The sequence below is a fragment of the Drosophila serrata genome, unplaced genomic scaffold (assembly GCF_035046125.1).
Source record: "Drosophila serrata isolate PLE 108 unplaced genomic scaffold, ASM3504612v1 contig_272, whole genome shotgun sequence".
In the NCBI taxonomy this organism is placed as follows: domain Eukaryota; kingdom Metazoa; phylum Arthropoda; class Insecta; order Diptera; family Drosophilidae; genus Drosophila; species Drosophila serrata.
This window is the reverse complement of record NW_028257170.1, coordinates 2564394-2586446: the sequence shown is the minus strand read 5'-3', so window position 1 is coordinate 2586446 and position 22053 is coordinate 2564394. Positions and strand designations below refer to the sequence as shown.

Sequence of the window (22053 nt, the reverse complement as noted above, 5' to 3'; positions counted from 1 at the left end):
CATTAGAACGCTTCTATTGATCATGCGCGAAATGATTGGTACCGAACGCGACTATGTGCGCTCCCTGTACTACGTGATCGAAAACTATATAGACGAACTGCTGCGAGAGGATATACCCCAGCCCCTTCGGGGGCAACGCAATGTGATTTTTGGCAACATTGAAAAGATCTTTGAATTCCACAACTCACACTTTCTGGGCGAATTGGAGCGTTACGAACTAAATCCGTTGAAGGTTGGAGCTGCCTTCCTGGAAATGGAGTCCAAGTTCTATCTATATGCGTTGTACAATAAGAACAAGCCCAAGAGTGACACCTTGTTGAGCGAATATGGTAGCTCCTTCTTTAAGCCCAAGCAGATCCAGCTTCAGGATAAACTGGATCTAGCCTCCTACCTCCTGAAACCAGTCCAGCGGATGGGCAAATATGCCCTGTTGCTCCAGCAATTGGTCAAGGCCTGTCGCAGTGTCGAAGGTGCTGCTCTCCAAGAGATTGCCGCAGATGTTGAGGAACTGCAGCGTGCAGAGGAGATGGTCAAGTTTCAGCTAAGACATGGTAATGATCTGCTAGCTATGGACTCACTACGCGACTGCGATGTCAATGTCAAGGAGCAAGGCAGATTGTTGCGCCAGAATGAGTTCCTTGTTTGGCAAGGACGCGGTGGCAAGAAGACGCTGCGTCAGGTGTTCCTCTTCGAAGAACTGGTGCTCTTTAGCAAGGCGCGACGCTTTCCCGATCATAAGGTATGCATTACTTCATTATTTTTGCCTCAAGAATAAATAAAAAAGCATCAAAAATAAAGCAGTAATAATCCTTGATATTTAGATTAGTTTAATTTAGTTTGTAGTTAACATTTACTCGAAAATGTCCAAGTTTAGGGTACTTTTCCAACAATTAAAATAACATTTCCTTTAATTATCTATTATAAACACAAAAAAGGCAACCTTTGAGAGGCTCAAGGTACCCAGCAACCTTCACTAATAAATTTTGATCTGCTTACCAAATTTCTTACTTAAACCCCAACAGAATCTGGACATTTATATCTACAAGAACAGCATCAAGACATCGGATATAGGACTAACAGCTCACACTGGCGATTCGGCCACCAAGTTTGAGATATGGTTCCGTAAACGCAAACCAGATGATACCTGGATGCTGCAGTGCATGTCGGAGGACATTAAGAACTCCTGGACAGAGGAGATCTCCAAACTGCTCTGGAAGCAGGCGAAAAGAAATCGAGGTGGGAACATATGGAAAATATCCAAATTGAAATACGAAATTAACATTTAATATCATTTTCCAGAAATTCGTCTAGCGGAGATGTCCTCGATGGGCATAGGCAGTAAGCCTTGCCTTGACATTCGTCCCAGCAACAACCAGATTAGCGATCGCTCCATTCCTTTGGCGCAGTTAAACAAGAGTAAGTTTTTGGTTATATAAAACTTAATCTTTGTATGTTAATTTTTCTCCCCATAGCTCCCAAGCTGCGTCACTCGGAGCCCGGCAAGGGCAGCATGCGGCGACCCAATTCCCTAATCTCGGAGAGTTCTTTGTCCAGTGGAACTAGCACCACTAGTGGCTCCTCCATTAGTGGTGCCTCATCCTCTGGCCATCACGATGGAGGCGGTCGACACAGCTTGCATTTTGGCAAGCTGCCGGGACCACACAACACCAGTTCTGCGAATAATTGTAGTGCCACCTTGGAGCTAATCAACGAGACGCAGACACTGAAGCTGGTCAAGTCACCAAGTGGCGGAGGAATCAAGAGCTCAGAATCAGGCGATGCCGAGGGAGGCAGTTCCAGTTCCAGTCTTGCAGCTGGAAGCGGAAGCGGAAGAGTACAAGCAGGACTTGGGAGCAGCAAACGACACCACAAACGATCGACAACCATTGTCAGCCAACTGTCCATGGGTATTGAGCTTGAACTGAGCTACTTCTTCTAGATGCACCCCGTAGCTTGTAGTTGATCCCTGTACATACATATTTAAATTCTCGAAAAATTCCCAGTATTACTGTATATAATCACACCACAAAACACCTAACCCTGTAATCCGAGTCCTGACGCGTGCTGCATGTTGTTGTTCTTGTTCTCTATGTTGTATGTTTGTTGCAATCTGTTCTCATCCAATTTATGTATATGTATATAAATATCTTCATCCAGAGAGCGGCATTGTCTCCGACATGTTCGTCACCCCGGATCAGGATCAACCAGCGGCAGCAGAGAGCAGCCGGAGCAGCTGGTCCACATCCACATCGGCCACAGCATCGGCAGCATCCACATCGAGTGCCTCCACGGTGATCCTGCGACGCTATCGGTCCTATGCCCATGCAGCGGAATCCGCCAGTCCAGATGGTGGCAAATAGAAGGAGCTCCTGGAGCAAGAGCAGCGAATTTAGGATTAGTAAAACCCCATTTAATAGCTTTAGCAGAACGGTTTCACCATCGGATCCAGATAGAAGAAGCATTATCGAATCGATCGCTTATTTTATTTCATTATTTTTGTTATTTATTATTTATTACCATTTACTCGTATATTTCCGTTAATTTTTTGTCATATTCGGTGCATTTCATTTTGGCCAAGAAAACCCCGATGGAAATGATTGAATTCAGCGTGTCAATATCGAAGCCTATTTCATACATATAAAACCCTCGAAAACCACACACAATCGAACGATCCACAACACAACACACCCACAAGAGCACCACGAAGTGCCTAGCATATCTGAATCGAAGTTCATTACGTACAGTTAGTTAATATGTAAACCTAAGTGCCTACAATTAAATAATAATAAACGAAAGTAAACAAAAAATATAAATAAATCTACGATATACAAGTGTATCTTTAAATAGTTGTGTAAGCGAAAACTTAAATTCAATAAATGTTGCTTCAATGTACACAAAGTTTAGCTGAATTTGAAAAACCCGCCAAACTGGTGGGCACTTCTATTCTTAGCTTTCTTACAATTCTCAAGTACCGGTTCCGCTTGGTGTTGCTATAAATAGGGGAAATTTGCGCTCAGACAGTCTCTGGATGATGAAACTTTTACGACCCGAACTTTCGTGTGGGCCTTTGCCAAATTTTGGTAAAGGGACGTAATTCTGATACAGTTCAAACTTTTGATTTTTTTTTTCATTTACAATTTAATGAGTTTTCATATAAAAATATAGTTTTGCCTAGTTGTACTCTGGGGAAAATGAGTTAACCGCCATGCAAGGTAGATATAAACAGTATATTGTCTCTTGGCTGCAGTTCGTAGTCCAGTTCACCCTGAAAAAATTGTTTCTTTAGGATACCATTTGCTAGTAATCTTCAAAAGCTCACTCACTAGCAGTTCCCAGTCTGTGTCATTTATTAAAACCAAAATTCCAGGCCGCCTAAAACGCATAAAAATCAGCAACAAATTCTTCAAGATGCAGATTTCAAGGTCACTTACACCGTGTCTCCTTGAAGAAAGAGTTCCGGTCGTTCTGTTAGGATGTTGGCATGCATCCACTTTAACAAGTTGGCAATTGTCCCTTCAAAAGGTAAACAATAAATGCCAAATTGCCAAACATTATTCACAGTAAGATTATGTTTAACTCACATTTCTGATTGCCATCAAGGGCTAGCTCACGGCGCTTGATGTTGCCAAAAAGTAGCTCTGCTCCTGCACTGTGTTTCACTTTTAAAAACTTGGTAAATATTATAGAGAAGACGTAATTACCTAAACTCCAATATTATTTTTAATTCCGGCGTGCCCATGGCGGTGTTCCCATATGTTCAATGTAAATAAATATGACCACACTGAAAATACTCAGCATTACCACACGGCCCAAATAATACTAGAAACCTTCAATGACCTGGCCACTTTAAAACTCCCAAAATTTAAGTTTTCCCCAAAAATATTCAAATTCCCGGAAATATACCGATTTAAAGTTGAATTTGAAGCTTATAATTAAACTTCCAATTAACATTTTTTGTTCTCTTCTTTTAGAAATGAAAAAAACCTAAACCAAGCTCAAACACAATTACATAAACTAGGTTCACAAATAATATCTTAACAGCGGTTGTTCATTGCTAAAACTCCATTTGGCAACATTTTGTGTTCCAAAAAGTTTACCTTTGGTGAGGGCATAGAGTTTGTATTAAAACAAATCTCAATTAGTCCCGAAGATCGACTGAGTTTTCAGGAAGATGCTCAGCAAATCGAGAATGAGTTCGTCCGAGCAATATGTCGTCGAGATCCCTTTTTTGCTCGAGCTTTCCGGGGCCTTTGCTTGACAGGAAGCAATCTTAATAGAGTAAAGATAAATCTACCGGATGAATTCGACATGCTGACCAAGATTGCTCTGCCATGTGTTATACAACCAGTTCCCGTGGCCGGACATAGCGGCTACATTCACCTTCAGGTTGGTGGTGACGACATACCCCTTCATCTCACGGATCGTTTGGGTGAATACTACTATATAAACCGCCGGAAGGTGCAGACCTGGTTCAGGGAGAACATTAATTCAGTGATCCCGCACCTGAACTACATTCGTTGCGCTGGCGGACGGATCTACGAGCTGAGTAACCAAACCGGTGGCCATGTGGCACACACCATTAAAGCCAGATGCTTAACGCATCCTGGGCGCAAAATTTCCTTTGATTTTGTACCAGCCTTTGAGTTTTTGGCCTCGGAGTGGCCAAAGGCTTTTCGCAAGCAAAGGCTTTTCGCAAGCAAAGGCTTTTCCCTAACAAGGGTCGCAGCTGGTACGCCGTGCCGCGCAAGATAAGTTCTTCCATCGCTGAGGATCCTCTAACATTTATTGTGTGCGCTCCCCACTGGGAGAAAATGGGACTGGAAAAGAAACAGCACCTCAAAGACGCTTTAAGGCTGATGAAGGCGCTCCGAATGGAAACGAAAATATTGTTTAGTTATGCGATCAAGAGTTTATTCCTGAATGCTACCAGTCAAAAGAGCATCAACTGGAATCAATCGCCTGGACGCATACTCATTCGGGTGAGTGAATCTGAAATGCGAATAATTGACTTTAATCTTTTTCAAATATTCCCTCAGGCTATTGACTATATGGCCATGTACCTTCGAAGGGGCTTTCTGCCTTTCTACTTGGTGCCAAATGCCAATATATTTGAGAATCTAGCCGCAGATCAGAGACGCGAATGTATGAAAATATTGCGTCGCATCTTCCGGCGGCTCGTCAAGTGTCGCGATCGCAACTGCATGACCACAGAAGATATTCAGTTTATCTTTGGCAAAAGCCTAGTCACTTAGGATTATTCCAAATCCATTTATTTTTAAGTTGAAAGTTGAAGTATCCTTAAATTTCTTGAATTTGTTGAAGTTTTGATTGAGTTGTTAATCTGTCCTGTTTTCCTACTGAACTTATGTAAAGTTTTGAATAAAACATTTGATAATGTTAACCAACGATAAGGTTTATTGCTTCTCTTTGCTCTTTGAGGTCTTGTCGGCTTCCGGAGTAAGGTCCAGTTTGAAGTCAATCGGCTTGTCGTAGCCCATGATCCGCACATAGTGCTCGGGATCGTCAAACAATGCCGGATCTATGAACAGAGGACGCTTGCCTACCAAAAACGAGGTAAACATGCCGGGAACTTCGGGAACAGTGACATCGCTGGGCCGGAACTTGGTCTGGTAAGAGAGTTGACATTGTACTCGAGTTGAAATTCCTTATTCGGCACACTCACCTTGATCTTTTGCAGAAGCAGAGAGATCGTTGTGGCCGTGTATTCCTCCGTCTGTGGATTGTAGTGCAACTCCGTCACATATTTCTTGGTGATGAAGTGCAGCAACAGTGGGGTCACAAAAGTGAAGAATCCACCCACGGAACAGAGGAACACGGCCATTCCAGTGCCTCCTATTTTCATGCCCTGTTCGAGGAGTATCGGCTGAGCCGCAATGCCTGCCAAACTGGTGCTCAGGGAGAAGAACTTGACCATCTTCATGCGAGGGGCCAGCGTTCCATAGTAGATGCGCTGCAATGCCTCCTCCTCGGAATCAGTTTTTGTCGACTTCGTCGAAAGCCACCTGCTTTGCAGTTGCTGTGATTGTTGATGTTGTTTTTGCAGCGGCACCGTTTTTGTCCAACTCGAGCCGGCGATGCATCTGCAGTTTTGTGACAGGGGAATCGGTAGCTGGCGGGTCATGTTACCAAGAACACCGGCAATCTGTTTGCCCCTTGGCATCATCCCGCGTAGAATTAACATTGTTTATTTTAAAAGAATTTTATGAAATTCTACAGCTGTCTTGCCGTTAAATAACACGCGTTGGAGTGTGACCGTAGCTTGTTCGATACCAAAATAACAGAGATTGTATCGATGGTTAAAATACCAAAAAAAAAATAAAAATACCATTGAACATTGGCAGTCACTTTGCATAAATGGGTAGCACTGTCGCAAGTAACAGAAATTTGAAATGATGGGCTTTCCCTTCTAGGGTATTTAAAATTTTCGTTATATAATTATTATCAACCCTATAAAGTATATATATATTCTTGATTCGCACCAAAAGTCGAGTCGATCAATACAAAATTGTTCAGTTTGCATCATTAAGTGTCTAATAATTCAAAACGAAACAATACACTTTTGAAATCCTTCATTCACTATGCATTTTTAAAAACCCAATAAATACTACAAACTATGTTTCGAAATTAAAATATTTGTTTTGTCTTGATGATTGTATATTAAAGATAGATTACAATGTAATTAACAAATCGATAAACAGAATGTAAAATATTTATTCAGGTTATGTTAGTGGCATAAATAAGACAAAAATAATCCCTTATATAAATGAGCAATAAATATAGTCTTGAAAATAGACTGTTCTATTTTCTTATAAATATAATTATGATAATTCTCACTTTCAAAATATGCTAATCCAGATGATTAAGTACGTTTTTTTGGTTTAAAGATGCTTCCTGACAATAAGCTTTAGCTTTAATTTCAAGTTTAAAATAAATCTGTAAAAATTTGGAATATAATAAACATTCCCTCTTCTTCGCCAAGGACTTGTACGTATTAAACATTTTAAATGTACGTACAAGTGTATTTTCCCCAAACGAATCTGAACAATAAGGCTAATAATTTGGCAAAGGTCGAGTGCGTACTGGAGATTGTAATTGATTAACAATGAGCTGGGGAGGAGGAGGTGGCCACGCCCCGTTTGCGGTGTTATCTGGAAACCAAAAACACACACAGAAAACTGGCATGTGGATTGGAATTAATATGCTCGAATTAATGGCAATTGATGGGTGGGCGTGGTCAGGTCACGGGCGGCAATACGCATATGGATGCGGCTCTAGTTACCACTAGTACATGCAATTTGTCGCTGCTGACCACATTTTTAATTTATGTAGCTTTAATTGTTTAAATTGCATCAAGGGTTATGGTCGCAGAGGAGCTTTTTTTTACGCCCCAATTCAGCGGGGACTCTCTCTCTGGAAACCATGTCCATGTCCAGGCCATGTCCAGTTGAGCACCCACATCCACTTCCACATCCGAATGTCGAATGGAATTGACTGACGGGCGGACAGAGATCTTGGAATTGCTTTAATGCAGCGGCATCCGGTTTCATTGGACTGCATTCAGGCGTCACTAATCAACAATTTTCAAAGTGACCAAAAATCACATTTGATTTTGGGATTTGAATTGCCCCGATGGCCGAGTGCTCCACCGATTTCGTCGTCATCTCCCCGGCATCGCCTCGTCCTGTGTCCATGCCTTTGTTATCCTTGCCTTTTGTTGTCATTTCATTATTGTTATTTCATGCATCATATTCATCCCCGAACTCCGGGTTGGTTGTAGTTTTGCCAAAAAAATTTCACATGCAGTCGGCAAAATAATTCATGGCAACAAAAAAAAAAAAAAAGAGCACTGAACGAGTGGCGGCAGGACAGGAAAAATGGCAGAAACGCCATATTGCTCATTCAAATTCGCTGTGATATCAATTTATTTTTATGCTTTGGTGACGCCAACCCACCTCACTATCCCAATCTGAGCCATAAATACTATATATATCGAGGTCCTGCCTGCCTGATTGATGCGATTTTCGATTGCAGTTGGCAAATTTGTTTAATTCACATTTATTTTTTTAATGTGTATGCTGTTAACCCACACGGCTCATGGCGGCCTATTTGCTTTAATGGTTTTATTAATTTATCAAATTAAGGAACATAATTAATAATTATCGTGAATCGTTTACAATTTGCTCAAAAAATTGACTCAGTTTTATACATTTGATTTGAGTTCTCACTCATTTCTGCAAAGTTGCAAGTCTAACCAGGACTTGAATGTCCTAGTTTGAGCTTTGAGTTGGAGGAGATCCTTATCGAACTGGGTTTGAGTTGGTTTCAAACCAGGTTCAAAGCAACTCGACGTACACAAGTCCAACCACTAGGTTCCACTTGCAACATCCACTCGAACCACAACCGAGTGAACTTCGAACAACCCCTGACTTTCGAACTTATACCAACATTTTATCCTTGATTTGTATAACGAAACAATTTCCTAGGCCATAATTGAGTGAATCTTTGTCCTTAACTCTGACAAGGCAAAACTATCTCTAAAGCCAAGGTACTCATCTTTGGAACTTAAAACCTTAACTCATGTCTGCTGCTCAAATGCAATTAGGACATGCTTTACAATTAACATGCTAACGAGAGTCCTGGAGAAAATCCAGGGAAAAAACGTCTAGCAAAAAAAAGGTCAGGAAAAGGAAACTGCACTGGATGCTTGTCCTGTAATTGTAGAATTTGTAGTATCTGTGGTCTAGCTGGATGTGCAATAAATCATTTAAAATTCACTTTAACGCGCGCACATGCAGCGAACTGGAGAACAGGAGTTTTTCCTCTGCCTGGGGGGGAGAAAGGGAAAAACGCACACAGTTTCCATGGCAGAAGGGGCGTGGCTAAATGTTAAACTAAATGCTGGAATAATTACAAGCTTAAACTATGCGCATATTCAGAGCCAAAAGGTATGGAGTATACATTCCTTTTATTCCATATCAGTATCAAAAAATGATGCGAATTCAGGGAACTCAATAGTTTGCACAGGTGGGTTTTGGGTTATAAGCCTCATACCCATTATCAGGCAATCTAATGCAAAGGACTAACCCCACACCCCAACCCCCACTTGTTCTCGGTGTATCCCGAACAGCTAAACACTCGTAATTCATGTTCACGCTCACCCGGAGCCATTATTATGTTGCGGCGTTTCGTTATACTCCACAAAATTGGTAGTTCATTTTGAGCACATTTTGTGCCTGGCTGGTTATTAAATTGGTTTATAATTTATATGCTCATGAACTCGTAATTTTCACCATTTAATAAAGACAAATGTGAGGCAAGTGGGTCAATTTTACGACTGCCTCTCTTGCAAGCTGTGATCTCTGAGTTATGAGCGGTGCAGCAGTGACAGGACTCTAGTCCAGGATTCCTTTGAAAGGATTGTGCTCCGATCGGGTGCATGCAAATTGCGGGGGCCTCCCCTTCATGCCATGGCAACGACAAAGGAAAAGTTTCAACATCTGCGTTGAAATAATTACTGACAAAGCCTTAAATATTAAATTACACACTTATTTATTTTTGGCCAGCAAACGGGCAAAAGGGGGGCTTCGTTCGAAGGACACATCGACGAACCATTGCCGTGTCCTGTTCGCACGTACAATGTCCTTGTCGATGTAGCTGCAGGAGTGTGCGAGCACGCAATGTCTTCGACAGCTATTCAAATACTCGTACCCCGTCGTCTCCGTCTACGGACTCAGGGACTACGGACTACGGACTACGGACCACGGACTACGGACTACGGACTGCGCCACTCCAGTGTTTACTTTGTGGTTATTTTGAGGCTACAAGTTGCAACTTTTACATTTACGAGAGCGAGAGCAAACAGCAATAGCAACAGCAGCCACATCCAGCTGGGGGAGATGTCTGGCAAGTCCTTATTTCAGATCCTTCAGAAGCCAGAGAAAAACAGCGAATCCAAATCCCTTGATTATATGATTAAAAATAACTCTCAATTTATCTCATTTCATATTATATTAAAACCTTTTTAAATTTCATTTTCTCAAGTAATATTGTTTTCTTCCTGTGCAATAACCAACCGCTTAATCTTAGCAAGGACTCTCCCCCCCACAACTGCTTACCTTAATTTAATGAAAATTAAATGACTGATAGATAGAGAGAGCATCGATCTGTGAGAGGCTGCCCGCCTTAAAGTGTCCTTTCATTAGCCCAGTTCCGAGTGTTGCAACGCCCACTGCCACTCGACAAGTGCAACTTAAATTTCAATAAAGCTTGAAGCAAGCTTCATGCTCGAGAGGTGAAGCAAAAGGACCTATCCCCTCCCACTCCCTTCCACCCAATGTCCGAGTGAGCGAACATGTCTGTGCTTCCGCTCCAGCACGCTCCGGGCAGCGGGCTTCAAGCTGTCTGCCAGCGTTTAAATCAAAATTAAACCCCCCAAAAATAAGCTGCAATGTGAAGTTAAGTTCGGGTGTGAGTGTGGCAATGGGTGGTGGTGTGTGGAGTGGAACAGCTGCCAATGCTGCAACTGCAACAGTCAAGGCTCTAAAGTCAACTGCCCCCTTTTGCTGTTGCCATTGCCACGCACTCTGCCACACTGCCAGTATATTTTCAAGGGTTTTCGACCATATTCCTGTGAAGTGGTTCTTCAAGATATTTCCTAGAAATGCCATCTTATGTTATTATCAATACGATAAGTTCTTACACAAGGCTACACCTGTAATTGCAAGAGTTCTGAATTGAGAACAACTTGTGCAATATATGTTTATAAAAAAGAGCAGAAACTATGTATGGTGTAAGGAGATTATTTGGAAAGGAGAAGCTGTAATGTTTTAACTCTAAAAGAAAATACTTTGTAGTACATTTCCCACTATTATTTGTCAAAGATTTAAGATAGGATGATAGTTTAAAGGATGAATCCTTAATATTATCTCCAAAATTTCTCTTTACAATTTTTTAAATTAATCTTTGGGGTTTAGAACATTTCACTGACCATAAATTACTCATAATTCTTTTGCATTTGGGTTTTTATTATGCCTTATGACGCACGTTGCTTACCCTTTTTGTGTTTGGCCCGCACTGCGTATACGTAATGCAATGCAATGCAGCAAAACTGACACAAGGGCGAGTTTAATAAAAATAGATGAGTAAACTGGCATTAGACAGGACCTTCCCAGGACGCTCCCCACTCCCCTTCCCGCTTCGACTGCCTCTCTCTCACACACTCCATTGGCTTTGTGCCCGTCGCCTTACTTCAAGCGTTACAAATTCAACTTTAAGCGTTTTGACGCTAAGTAGTTGATGGCGCACACCCCACCAAAGTACACCCCACACACACACCACACTCCCCCTTCCGAGGATGACTGTTGATGGCGATGCCAGGGCAACCACGATTGAGTGCACTCCCACAATATTTCCTTAGCATACATCAAAAGTTATAGTTAAAGAGTTGGCCGTTGTTTGCCACCAGGATCCACTAGCACATGTCCCCTTATATCGCCGTTGCATCTCCATATATCTTTACTCTCTCTCCCCGCTGGGCACTTCCTTCCGGCACTTTGACTAGCTGCTCTAGCCTGGTCTGGTCTGGTCTGGTCTAGTCTGGTTGATTTTTGTCTGCCTTGTATGGATCGGCTGGGTCCCCGGCCTCATGCACGCATCCTTGAAGCCAAATTGAAGTGTTTGTGCTGGAGCACAAGTGCCCAAAATGTGCATGAAAACAGCTTACAGCAGCATGAAAATTTCTGACAAGATGTCAGCCGGGACGGGAGCAGGAGCAAGAACGGGAGCAGGACCTGCAGGACGCTGCGAATTTTTGGACGGTAAAGCCAACAACGACCTCAACCAAGACGATGACGAAGATGATGATGATGACGGCAACGAGGTTACGCACATCGTTTTTTTGACTTTAATATAGCATTATAGTGTTGCGCATATTTTACGCTTCATATTCCAAATAATGCAACGTCAGTTCAGATCATAAATATATATAAAAGAAACTGCTATCAACTTTGTTGTGTCGGATTTAAAATAAATCGAATTTGGGACTTGGATTTCTTTGTTTAAAAAACTTGAGAATTTACAAAATAGTTATTTTCCTTTGATACTTCTTAACCATTATGGTAAACATATAAATTTCAGATTATTATTTAGCATATAAGTAATAATTATAATATACATAATATCATTGACAGTTGTCAGAATTAGTTCTTTATTGCCTTATTTATCATTATCAAACAAACAACAATTACAATTCAAATTGTATACCTCATTTTGCTTTTATCTCCCTCAATTATTTATTATATTTATGACTAATGTTGAACATTAATACATTGAACGAATTAATCATGTTTGAAATGTACATTTAATTTATATTTAATAATGCTCTTAACCTCTTTCTAATATATGCCCTAATAAAACTAACTAAATCAGACTTTAGTAAGTAAAGGACACAGTTTTCCCACTCTCTGTTTGAACTTTAAGTTCGAGTTTTGGAATCTCCAGTGAGAATTCCAACCCGGGATATTCATAAACGAACTTTATTCATTAGCGAATGAGGCGCCCAGGACTCGCTTACTGCAAAAAATATCCGCGTGCACAAGTTGGGCGCCTCGTAAACGAAATAAGTTTTCGTTTTCTGTGGGAGTTCTTCTTATGAAATTTAAGCAAGTTGTCATAAAAATGTCACCCCCATTGACACGCCCACCGATACGGATTGCAGAGGCGGTGTGTGTGTGTCAAATCCACAGTGCAAAGTTACCCAAAATCCGAGTCCAAATCCACACCGTGGTTGCAGGCAACTTTTGCTCTTTCCGGTTTAGTGGCAAATGCCTGGCGGGGGCGTGGTTGCAACACCAGAAGCAGCAGCAACAGCAGCAGCAGCTGCTGCACTATTGCGGCAAATTGTTGTTGCTGCTGCTGCAACTAGTGTTGTTAGCCACAACTTTCCCGGACCTGCACGATTGACACCTTTTCTGGGGGGAGGGTGAGGTGGAAAGGTGACAGCTTTAACGGCAGCCACCAAAAGACTTGCAGCAGTTTAATTTGTTTGCTGTCCAGAATGGAAGAAGCCTACACCTGGCCATCGTCTTGCAAAAGCATCATCATCGAGTTGCTCTTGCCAGCAACTTTTGGCAGCAATTTAATAGATGACTTTTGTTCTAACAACAAATGCGGAAAACTAAAGGTGAACACAGCAGCGGGTGAAGGGTGAAAATCACAGAGTACGAAAAACAGAAAACAGAAAACGGGAAACGGAAAACGGAAAACGAAAAACTAAACGTGCCCAATTCGAAATTCTAGAGAATTCGCATAAAAAACTTTTACGCCCTAACTGGCGCAAGTTCTTTTAATTTTAATTAAACGGATGAGCAGCAATTAGCGAAATAAATCTGACAATTTTTGCAAATGAGACGGCATGGCGCCGAGTCTTTTTGTGGGCGGCATCCAAGCCAACTTGCCGAATATTCTAGGACAGATTAAATTTGAAAAATAAAAAATATGTTTTTCCCCAAAAGAAAAATAAAAAGAACCGAAATCGCTGGGCCCAAACAATTCAAATAACCATACAACAACCAATTTGGATGGGGGAGGAAGTCGCCTTTGGTGGAAAACTCACTTAAATTCGGTTTAACAAGAGTTTTTCCTATTCTCTGCCCTCGCTAGCAGCTGGCTTCTCCAGCGGCGCATAGTTTTGGCTTCGGTTTTTGGTTTCAGCTTCGGTTTTGGCCTGGCTTTTTGGTTGTTGCGGCTTGGCCTTTTTTTTTTCTTTTTTCCATGGCATTTTATGTTCATTTTGGGTTTTTAATTGAGGGCGCTTACTTGCATTTTCGTTGTCACTTTGCGATTTCCCTCCAAGCCGTCACTTTACTTTACTCTGCTTCCAGCTTCCTCATCAACCCATAATGGCCGCCTGCATTTTGCTTTGTTTTTTTGCTATTTTTGCATTTAATTGCAAAAGTTTTTTAATTAAATCACTGCGTAGAACATCTGTGTCAAGTTGAGGTTATTTTGGGGCTCGTATGAACTAGCATAATGCATGGAATAAGACGGAATCGGTGGGGGAGGTTTAACTTGAAGAGGCTACGGAAATGGTGAATCCCCTTTCAAATATGACTATGACACCACAAACGCAATTGATCATCGGTATGAGTGTGGGGATAAAGAATTCCCCGAGGGGTGCTCATTCATTTTTATTCAATTTCCCTTTAAATTATTTACAATTCACCTTAATACCCCAATAATTATATGAAATAAAATATTGTTGTAATACTTTACGATATGGTAAAGTAAACATTAACAGTTGCTCGCTTTATGTCGTAAGCCATCCAATTGGAATGAAAGAGGTAATCCCCATGGGGAACTGGTAAAACATCCGTTACCTGTTGATTGATATATCCAATTGGCAATTTTTCTACAAGCAAATCATTCTGGGAACAAAATTAAATCAACAAAATTAAACCCTCACCAACAAATATACAAAATCGTAGATTACTGGGGGACTCACCTCAAAGGGACAAGTGTGATTCATATTGGTGAAACTCTTGAAACCATTGTAAATGTAATTGCTAACGGGATCGGGATTTTTAAGAAGCAAAAATTTACAGGCGTCCTTTGTGATATTGTAGAGAAACGGCTTGTATCCATTGTAACGCTTAAAAATTGCTATATTTACCTAATAACAAGATTACTAAGCAATATAGTATCATAGTTTTAAATCATACTAACTTTAACTTTGGTAATAGGCGTCTTGTGCAAGTTCACTTTAATAGACAAGTACTTGTAAGTTCGATTTACAGACTTTAGGAAACAGTACTCAAAGCTGGCGAAATCTGGATCGAAAGGGTTGCACTTGATGTTGGTAAACTCCACTTTTGATGAGATCTATGAGGTAATTTAATAAATATTATTCCTTCATTTAAGCAAAGTATAGATATACATATATACTTTGTTCACGAAATATAGAAGAAAAATCAGCAGGAGACAACGACTTCTTTGGGTGAACATTTTAAACACAAATGAGGCGTTTAATGACAATTCTACTAACTCACCCTAATAAATACATTTTTTGGTAGAGATAATGTCTATTTTTCATATTGTGGGAAAAATGGTCTTTTAATTGAAGAGTGTTTAATGATCCTTATTGATTGTATCGATTACAATTTTAATGATCAGGTAATTACAACAGTCTTTTATAAGTCAATAAATCTGGCTGTTAAACTGACTATAACATTATTAAAACTGCCCTCTTAGTGGTAACTGTATTGGTAAGAATTATCGAGAAAATCACCCCATATATGAATGAACAAATATATAAAGTCAAAAGCCATCGCCCTAGGGGCATACCCCTTATCAGGCGACAATAAGAGCTCAGCGAATCTACGATCTCTACTCAGTACGTTGAGGGACACGGCTACGGAATGATCTCAACGTGGTTGCTGATGCTCATTGCTAGCCTCGCGGCAATATCTGTCCAAGGGGAAGAACCAACAATAGTGACGAGGGCTGAATGGAATGCCAGAGCACCAAGTGAACCCATAGACGAAATGAAAACTCCCCTACCGAGGGCCATAATTGCACACACAGCTGGCATTGATTGTACGGATAATGTGGGCTGTGCCCTACAAGTCCGCAACCTCCAGATATTCCAAATGACCCGGCAAAAGTTCTCGGATATTAGCTACCACTATCTGATCGGTGGCAATGGAAAGGTATACGAAGGCAGAAGTCCTAGCCAAAGGGGAGCATTCGCTGGCCCCAACAACGAAGGTTCCCTGGGCATCGCTTTCATTGGAAACTTTAGTAAGCAGGCACCCACACAGGAAGCCATCGAGGCGGCTAAGAAACTACTGGAAAAGGCTGTGCAAGAAGGCCATCTAACCGAGAACTACAAGCTACTTGGTCATAGGCAAGTGAGCCCCACTGAGAGTCCAGGAGCGGCTCTCTATGCACTCCTGGAACAGTGGCCTCACTGGTCTTCCAGCATTTAAATAGTAACTAAGCTTTCGACACGTAAAGAACTTTCCTTACACATTTATTTGTAAATATAATTATGTATAATTTGTTGCTTGCTTAAATACGAATACTAAAATTTTAATTTTGTTGATCTGTGTTTCCGCTGTACTTCGTCGACTTCGCACATTTTTTTGTCAGCTGCCGCCGCCTGGCCTGGCCTTTTGCTAAGCTCCCCAGGAGCGGTGCACTGGGCCACAAATAGAGATTTGAGACATCACATAGCATCATCATCATCATCATCATTCACCGAACCGGAACTTCCGCAAGAAACTAAGCTAACTATACAGAACCCTAGGTGAAGCACGGAACGCAGATGGAACTGGAACTGGAACGATTGTGAACGTAATCGTAATCGTAATGGTATGCAGAGAAGAATGCGCCAAACGAGAGGTAAACAAGAGTCGGCAAACGTGGCAACGTGGCAACAGATGCTGTTTAAGATTACAGATTATCGATTTAGAAAATATAAAACAAGGAACTATACAAAATTCGTAAAGTACTTAGGTAAAATTGCACTAATATAAACTCCCATTCGAGCTGCCGCTCGCACTATCCGTACTGCCACCGTTTCCGCTCATGTTACCGCTGCCATCGCTTGACCCTATTCCACTTCCACTGCCACTCCCGCTCTGCTGAGCGATGGGCAGCTGGAGTAACCAGTCTCGCTTGGCCAGACCCTCGGGTGTCTCTCCGCGTTGCGTGCACAGCGGTTGAAAGCAGGTGGTTAGGCCCACACTGGGCGTAAACTCGGCCCGCTCGCGCAGCTCCTCCTCGGTGGCCAGCATAATGCAGTCATCGTCAATCTCATCGCTATCGACGCTATACGCCGCCGCCAGCTGTTGTTGTTCCGCCCGCTGCTGAACAATGCTGTCGCTGGTGCGCCGAAAGGAATCATCCGTCTTTCGCAGGAAGTTGTACAGCGCCACGCAACCGAGCACAACCTCGCGGATGTGCTTGTCGCTAATTCGCAGCGGTTGTGCCAGAATGGGAAACATATTGCACAGGATGCGCATCGTCTGATCGGCGTGCGCATTCACCTGCTCGAGGGCCTCCAGCACCGCCCGATCCTTGGGCAGGTTGCGTGTGGTCACCAAGTAGGAGGTTGCTGGCAGCACCGAGTCGCCAGCAAAGTAATATCCCTGCCGATCCATTTGCTCCGATTGCTCCTCCAGCGCATGCATCTTGTGCCTAATTAGCTCAACGGCAGTGGTCTGGTTATAGATGTCGTTGGGCCTACTACTTGCTGCCCGCTCCACCGTCGCGTACTGGAAATTGTTGTCGGCATCCACGATGCCCGTGAAAATGACAGTAGCTCGCTTGCGATCGTCGCCACCGGCAGCGCCGCTACTCGCCGCCCCAGAGCCAGAGCCCTGAAGCTGGATGCTGCGCATGAACAGGTTGCCCACACAGTGGGGCAGGTTGTGCTTGCGCTCCATCTCCTCGGCGGCGCTGCGCCACTGATCGTCAGTCTTTGGTAGTGTCACGTATTGGTCGTTGAGGTGCTCGTAGAAGCCCAGACAGATATTGGCAATCATTTCGTTTATCACAAATTTCGAGGCACGGAAGCAGTAGTTTCGACAAGAATGCACTTCACCTGCAGGAAGAGATCAAGGCCAAAAGATGAATACATTTGGTGGGGAAATTAGCTTTAACTTAAGACTTACCCGTAGCCAAATACTTGAGCGTTATGGCCAGTCGCTCCTCAGCGCTGAACGACTTCTTTTTGCGCTGAGGCGCATACTGGCTGATGATCGGCTCCAGCTTCTGCACCAGGTAGCGGAACTGGCTCTCGGTTATGGCTAGGAAGTAATTCAAGTGGTAGCACTCATCCTTCCGCGACTGCAGTTCGCTAAGCAGGTTCTCCTTGCTAAGGAACTCGGCCTGATTCTTGCGCAGCCACTCCTTGGTCCACTCGAGTCTTCTCCTCGTGTTGAGTATGCCGGCCAGGTCCAAAGCGCTAATCTTCGATGTCTGTGGCCGTGGTAGCACCGAGGTGCGAGCCGCTCCACCCAAACCGGTTGCGGGGGCTCCAACGCCAGTGGCAGCCGTTGCCGGGGCATCGCCGCTCTGCCGCTCTGTGGCTCCTGGGGCGTTGCCATCGTTGCCGTTGGCGTTGTCCTGCGTGACCCCAATAGGCATGGCCACGCCCCCGCCAGCACCAGCAGCACCTGCCACCTGATGACTGCTACCCGCGGCAGCTGCTCCAGCTGATCCTGCTCCAGTTCCGGTTCCTGCTCCTCCTGCACCGCTACGATTGACATTTGTGCTGCCGTCGCGTTCGCGCAGCACCCCAATAACTTTCAACTTGATTTTGTCCATCAGGCCTGCAAACAAGACGGGATCAGATGTGATGTGCGAGATGTCAGCAGTGAGATGTGTGGCAGGGAAGATGGGGGGGAGGGGCGGGTGAGGGAGGGCTGTGCTCGCGGCTCATCTGTTTGCTGCCCAGGTCGACCTAGAACCGCACCCCACTCGCACTGCCGCCCCCCGATTTTGCGCCCACTCGCACAACACAGCACGGCACACAGCAAACAGCACACCCCGAGTGCAGAGTCTCGTGGACGTGGTCGTAGTCGTGTGTTTTGTGCAACAAATCGATTTTTACTCACCCTCACCCTCCGCTGCGCCTTTGCTGCTGCTGCTGCTGCTGCTGCTGCCGCTGCCGCTGCTGCTGCTGCTCCCGTTCCTTTCCTTGCGACGTCGCTGCTGATGTGTGTATAACCAGTTTCGCTCTTCGGGGGAACACGGTACGGCGCTGGTTGTATAATTAGAACTGTCTGCAGCGGCCCTATATCTCTGCCTGTCTCAGCTCGGTTTCTCCGTTTATCGGATTTGGGTTCGGATTCGGATTCGCACGTAGATTTACATTTACCTCACCACCACCTCCGCTCCACATCTGCCATTTGTACTAAACCGATGCCAATACGAAATGCGACGGCAGTAACAACAACAACAACAATGCACGACGACAACGACAACGACGACGACGAGAACGTCGATGCCAGCAATTTCATAGTCAGCCAAGGGATAAGGAGTTGTCCGGCCGTCCGGTCCAATCCGTTACGTTCCGTCCGCTTCCGAATCTGGTTTTGTCCACGGCCAGCTCCTCGTCACCTGCGTTGCGGCTAATCACTTGTCCGAAAACCACATTTTCCCCAATTCTTTTTTTTTCCACGGTGATGTTGCCCGATTCCCAGCAGGTAGCCAGTGTGACCAGTGTTGCACGTTTTGCTTTGCCCGAAATGAGCCAGATCACCATTTTTAAAAAGGCTAAAAAAGCCAAAACACATCTTTAGCTAGAAACTCGCCGATTCTTTTTATCCGAAAAATATATTATTTTCTCCAAACATATTAGCACTTTTAAATTTCACTTGGTATCACTTTAACATAACTTTTACTTGCCGCGCGCGACGCAGTGGCCAACAAAACAGTTTTGAAAACCATTTAATTGTGGCAGTATGACGATAATAAATCATTTTGAAAACATTTTGTAGCCAGATCTGACGATAAAATGGCTAAATCGGTCACACTGCGAGTGTGACCCCGCTTTAGAGAAAACATCGATAGCCACACATCGGTAACTGTGTGGTATCGAAACTAATAGCAGCCATCGATATCTCAGTTTAAAAATAGAGCCAAGCAATAATTCGAATTATTAAGTTAAGTAAATAAAGTTTTATAGAATTTTACAACAAGAAAATAATTTTTTCAATAATTTAAATTTAAGAAGAGCAGAAAATATGTGTAAATATACTTCGAAGCAAATGTTTGAAATCATCAGCAGAAAGTAAACATCACAGATGAGCCCAACAAAGTTTCCCAATTTTTCCCAAACAATTTTCGCATAATAGGTAATAGAATATCGGAATGCATTCAATATAAAAATAAAATGAATCTTTCACTCACCGATTTTCTCATTTGGATATCTTCTTCTTCTTCTTCGTCTTTTCTTGGCAAATTAAATTAAATTTGCACACATCCTGTTCTAAACACACGCGAGAATTTAAATCTTTCCTTCCTTTCCATTTTTTTTACTTTACAAAACACAAAAAAAAAAACGCAGCATTAAACACAAATAATATATTATTATTTTCTCTTGGATTAAACACGCACTTTAAACACTTTATATTTACATTTATTTATTTATATTTACACTTATTTATTTTTATACTCATTTATTTTCACAATTTTTTTTAGATTATATTTGCCATACGGAAAACCACAATTTTTTATATCAATTAAACACTTAAAAAATATATTACAAAAAAATAATAATAAAACACTTAAAAAAAAAATAAAAAAATAAGGTATGCTCTTTGGCATACTTAATAGGCATTACACTTTTATATTTCCTTTATATACATTTAATTTACATTTACACTTTTATTTATTTTTTTAGAGGCTACTTGCCATTCCGCACAACACAATATCAATTAATTAAACACTTAAAAAAAAACAAACAAAATTAGATATTTTCTTCTGCGTTGACAATAATAAATGGAAAGGCATGGAAAGAACTTTCAAATTACGCACACGGAAAAATCACTTTTAATACACGCATTGTCTTCAAACACATTGTCTTTACATTTGGAGCTTTTAAAACTGTTTGTTTAAAGCACACCTCCAGGACAGCTTTTTCTTGCACTTTTGTATTTGCTTTTCTTACCACACAAATACATGATGGCGGCTGCTGCTGCGCCGCATTGTCTGCCGAAGTCGCAGTTTTTTTTTTCGCAGTTTTAGTGGCTTTAACTTAATATCCACTTGACAACTGATTTAATCTGATCTTTGTTGTTGATCACGTACATATGTACTATATTATTTACCAAGTTCACTTCGGCATTTCGGCACTTGCACAATTTATATTTTTTCACATACCGTTTTCCCGCTTTTTTACCACTATTTGGAGGGAAAAGTAGCGCACACTTCACATTTCATAAATCGTTAATAAATCCACTTGTTTGGTGTTTATTTCATTGTTCCCGCATTATGTGCAGTTAGTTTTAATGATTTACTAGTTTAGTTGGTGTTATTAAACGTTTTTTCGGGCTTAAAACGTTTTTTCACAGCAGCGGCACGTCCGCCTCCAACTTTTTCACTTTTGCAAATGATCTTGCTCTCCTTTTCATCTCCTTCACCCACTCTCTCGCGAGTGGACATCGTACGGTAGTTACGATTTGACGCCAGAGAGCGGCTTGAAAGCTTCTAATAGGAAGGTGTGTGTGTATGTATTAGCGACGGCTGCTGCCATTGTCCACGGCAATCTCAAGTGTTTTTATTGCGTTTTTAATAGATTTAATTCGATTTCGATTTGTAAAATCCCTATTGCGGCATAGGTATTAATATATGCTTTATTTCTTTTCACCTTGGGATTTACACAACTCCATTTTTTTCACAGCCACAATTCCTATTGGCAGGAGACACCGCACATACTTTTTAGTTTACTGCTGATAAATCCATGATAACAATGATAACTTGAGTGTTCACACATAACGCGTAGTTAGTTTTATTGATTTAATTGTTTTTTGGGTATCATTAAACTATTTTTCCGACGATAAACGTTTTTTTAGCAGCAGCAGCAGCAAGCCGTAACTATTCACTTTGCCGATTTCGCTGTTCTCTTTCACTTCTCTCATCGGCATTGCCAGAAAGGATTTTCAGTAGCGAGAGAGCGTGTGAAGTAGAAATAAAGGAGAGATCATTTGCAAAAGTGAAAAAGTTGCGGGCGGACGTGCTGCTCCTGTGAAAAAACGTTTTTAGCTCGGAAAAAATGTTTAATAACACCAACTAAACTAGTAAATCATTAAAACTAACTGAGCTTTATGCGGGAACAATGAAATAAACACCAAACAAGTGGATTTATTAACGATTTATGAAATGTGAAGTGTGCGCTGCTTTTCCCTCCAAATGTAGTTAAAAAAGCGGGAAAACGGTATATGAAAAAATAGAAATTGTGCAAGTGCCGAAGTGAACTAAATATCTACGTGATCAACAACAAAGATCAGATTAAATCAGTTAGCAAGT

General features: G+C 42.1%; 7 protein-coding genes and 1 long non-coding RNA gene across 15 annotated transcripts in view; 3 read left to right on the top strand and 5 right to left on the bottom strand.

The window, feature by feature from the left end:
- Pura (Puratrophin-1-like) overlaps positions 1 to 2898 on the top strand; it is a 54873-nt gene extending 51975 nt beyond the window's left edge. For 4 of the 7 annotated variants that reach the window (XM_086834140.1, XM_086834139.1, XM_086834142.1 and 1 more), the window contains 5 exons: positions 7 to 739; positions 1023 to 1236; positions 1300 to 1416; positions 1473 to 1907; positions 2158 to 2898. In XM_086834140.1, coding sequence (XP_086690266.1) covers positions 7 to 739; positions 1023 to 1236; positions 1300 to 1416; positions 1473 to 1907; positions 2158 to 2360 — 1702 coding nt within the window. In that variant the 3' untranslated portion in view covers positions 2361 to 2898. Of the gene's footprint in view, positions 1 to 6; positions 740 to 935; positions 957 to 1022; positions 1237 to 1299; positions 1417 to 1472; positions 1908 to 2157 lie in introns of all 7 variants that reach the window. The other 3 variants (XM_086834138.1, XM_086834137.1, XM_086834141.1) reach the window with 1 other exon arrangement.
- Positions 1 to 21142, bottom strand: part of LOC147643481 (uncharacterized) — a 162682-nt gene extending 141540 nt beyond the window's left edge. The window contains exon 1 of the long non-coding RNA XR_015271982.1: positions 19936 to 21142. This is a non-coding gene — a long non-coding RNA (uncharacterized LOC147643481). The remainder of the gene's footprint in view (positions 1 to 19935) is intronic.
- Urm1 (Ubiquitin-related modifier 1) lies at positions 3119 to 3831 on the bottom strand. Of its 2 annotated transcripts, none has more exons than XM_086834186.1 (5): positions 3702 to 3831; positions 3582 to 3649; positions 3432 to 3513; positions 3324 to 3372; positions 3119 to 3265 (listed from the first exon to the last, which is right to left on the bottom strand). In XM_086834186.1, exons 1-5 carry the CDS (start codon positions 3737 to 3739, stop codon positions 3197 to 3199), a joined length of 306 nt encoding a protein of 101 aa, XP_086690312.1. In that variant the 5' UTR covers positions 3740 to 3831; the 3' UTR covers positions 3119 to 3196. The 2 variants fall into 2 exon arrangements, with proteins under 2 accessions (XP_086690312.1, XP_086690313.1); XM_086834187.1 differs by having other exon boundaries at positions 3582 to 3644; positions 3702 to 3820.
- Positions 3754 to 5399, top strand: LOC110176722 (cyclic GMP-AMP synthase-like receptor). Its single transcript, XM_086834302.1, has 4 exons — positions 3754 to 3762; positions 4042 to 4661; positions 4703 to 4979; positions 5037 to 5399. Exons 1-4 carry the CDS (start codon positions 3754 to 3756, stop codon positions 5250 to 5252), a joined length of 1122 nt encoding a protein of 373 aa, XP_086690428.1. The 3' UTR covers positions 5253 to 5399.
- LOC110176735 (transmembrane protein 70 homolog, mitochondrial) lies at positions 5393 to 6337 on the bottom strand. Its single transcript, XM_020943178.2, has 2 exons — positions 5684 to 6337; positions 5393 to 5627 (listed from the first exon to the last, which is right to left on the bottom strand). The coding sequence occupies exons 1-2, from the start codon at positions 6200 to 6202 to the stop codon at positions 5415 to 5417; spliced, it is 732 nt and encodes a 243-aa protein (XP_020798837.2). The 5' UTR covers positions 6203 to 6337; the 3' UTR covers positions 5393 to 5414.
- Positions 14070 to 15021, bottom strand: LOC110176723 (uncharacterized). The gene is made up of 4 exons (XM_086834301.1): positions 14962 to 15021; positions 14743 to 14898; positions 14522 to 14689; positions 14070 to 14444 (listed from the first exon to the last, which is right to left on the bottom strand). The coding sequence occupies exons 1-4, from the start codon at positions 15019 to 15021 to the stop codon at positions 14289 to 14291; spliced, it is 540 nt and encodes a 179-aa protein (XP_086690427.1). The 3' UTR covers positions 14070 to 14288.
- Positions 15435 to 16111, top strand: PGRP-SD (Peptidoglycan recognition protein SD). The gene has a single exon (XM_020943180.2). It carries the CDS (start codon positions 15435 to 15437, stop codon positions 16002 to 16004), a length of 570 nt encoding a protein of 189 aa, XP_020798839.2. The 3' UTR covers positions 16005 to 16111.
- On the bottom strand, positions 16013 to 19274 carry LOC110176734 (uncharacterized). Its single transcript, XM_020943177.2, has 3 exons — positions 18639 to 19274; positions 17694 to 18353; positions 16013 to 17623 (listed from the first exon to the last, which is right to left on the bottom strand). The coding sequence occupies exons 2-3, from the start codon at positions 18346 to 18348 to the stop codon at positions 16545 to 16547; spliced, it is 1734 nt and encodes a 577-aa protein (XP_020798836.2). The 5' UTR covers positions 18349 to 18353; positions 18639 to 19274; the 3' UTR covers positions 16013 to 16544.
- Positions 21143 to 22053: the final 911 nt, after the last annotated feature.

Excerpts from the sequence above, each read along its gene's own strand:
- Urm1 (XM_086834186.1), bottom strand. The coding sequence starts at position 3,739 with ATGGGCACGCCGGAATTAAAAATAATATTGGAGTTTAG. Across the intron at positions 3,650-3,701 it reads AAAATAATATTGGAGTTTAG|TGCAGGAGCAGAGCTACTTT; the intron begins GTAATTACGTCT and ends AGTGAAACACAG. Across the intron at positions 3,514-3,581 it reads CCTTGATGGCAATCAGAAAT|GGACAATTGCCAACTTGTTA; the intron begins GTGAGTTAAACA and ends TACCTTTTGAAG.
- LOC110176722 (XM_086834302.1), top strand. Across the intron at positions 4,662-4,702 it reads GAGTTTTTGGCCTCGGAGTG|GCTTTTCCCTAACAAGGGTC; the intron begins GCCAAAGGCTTT and ends TCGCAAGCAAAG. Across the intron at positions 4,980-5,036 it reads CTGGACGCATACTCATTCGG|GCTATTGACTATATGGCCAT; the intron begins GTGAGTGAATCT and ends ATATTCCCTCAG.
- LOC110176735 (XM_020943178.2), bottom strand. The coding sequence starts at position 6,202 with ATGTTAATTCTACGCGGGATGATGCCAAGGGGCAAACAGATTGCCGGT. Across the intron at positions 5,628-5,683 it reads TGCTTCTGCAAAAGATCAAG|ACCAAGTTCCGGCCCAGCGA; the intron begins GTGAGTGTGCCG and ends CTCTCTTACCAG.
- LOC110176723 (XM_086834301.1), bottom strand. The coding sequence starts at position 15,021 with ATGTTCACCCAAAGAAGTCGTTGTCTCCTGCTGATTTTTCTTCTATAT. Across the intron at positions 14,899-14,961 it reads TTCTATATTTCGTGAACAAA|ATCTCATCAAAAGTGGAGTT; the intron begins GTATATATGTAT and ends ATTACCTCATAG. Across the intron at positions 14,445-14,521 it reads ATCACACTTGTCCCTTTGAG|AATGATTTGCTTGTAGAAAA; the intron begins GTGAGTCCCCCA and ends TTTTGTTCCCAG.
- PGRP-SD (XM_020943180.2), top strand. The coding sequence starts at position 15,435 with ATGATCTCAACGTGGTTGCTGATGCTCATTGCTAGCCTCGCGGCAATA.
- LOC110176734 (XM_020943177.2), bottom strand. The coding sequence starts at position 18,348 with ATGGACAAAATCAAGTTGAAAGTTATTGGGGTGCTGCGCGAACGCGAC. Across the intron at positions 17,624-17,693 it reads GCTCAAGTATTTGGCTACGG|GTGAAGTGCATTCTTGTCGA; the intron begins GTAAGTCTTAAG and ends CTCTTCCTGCAG.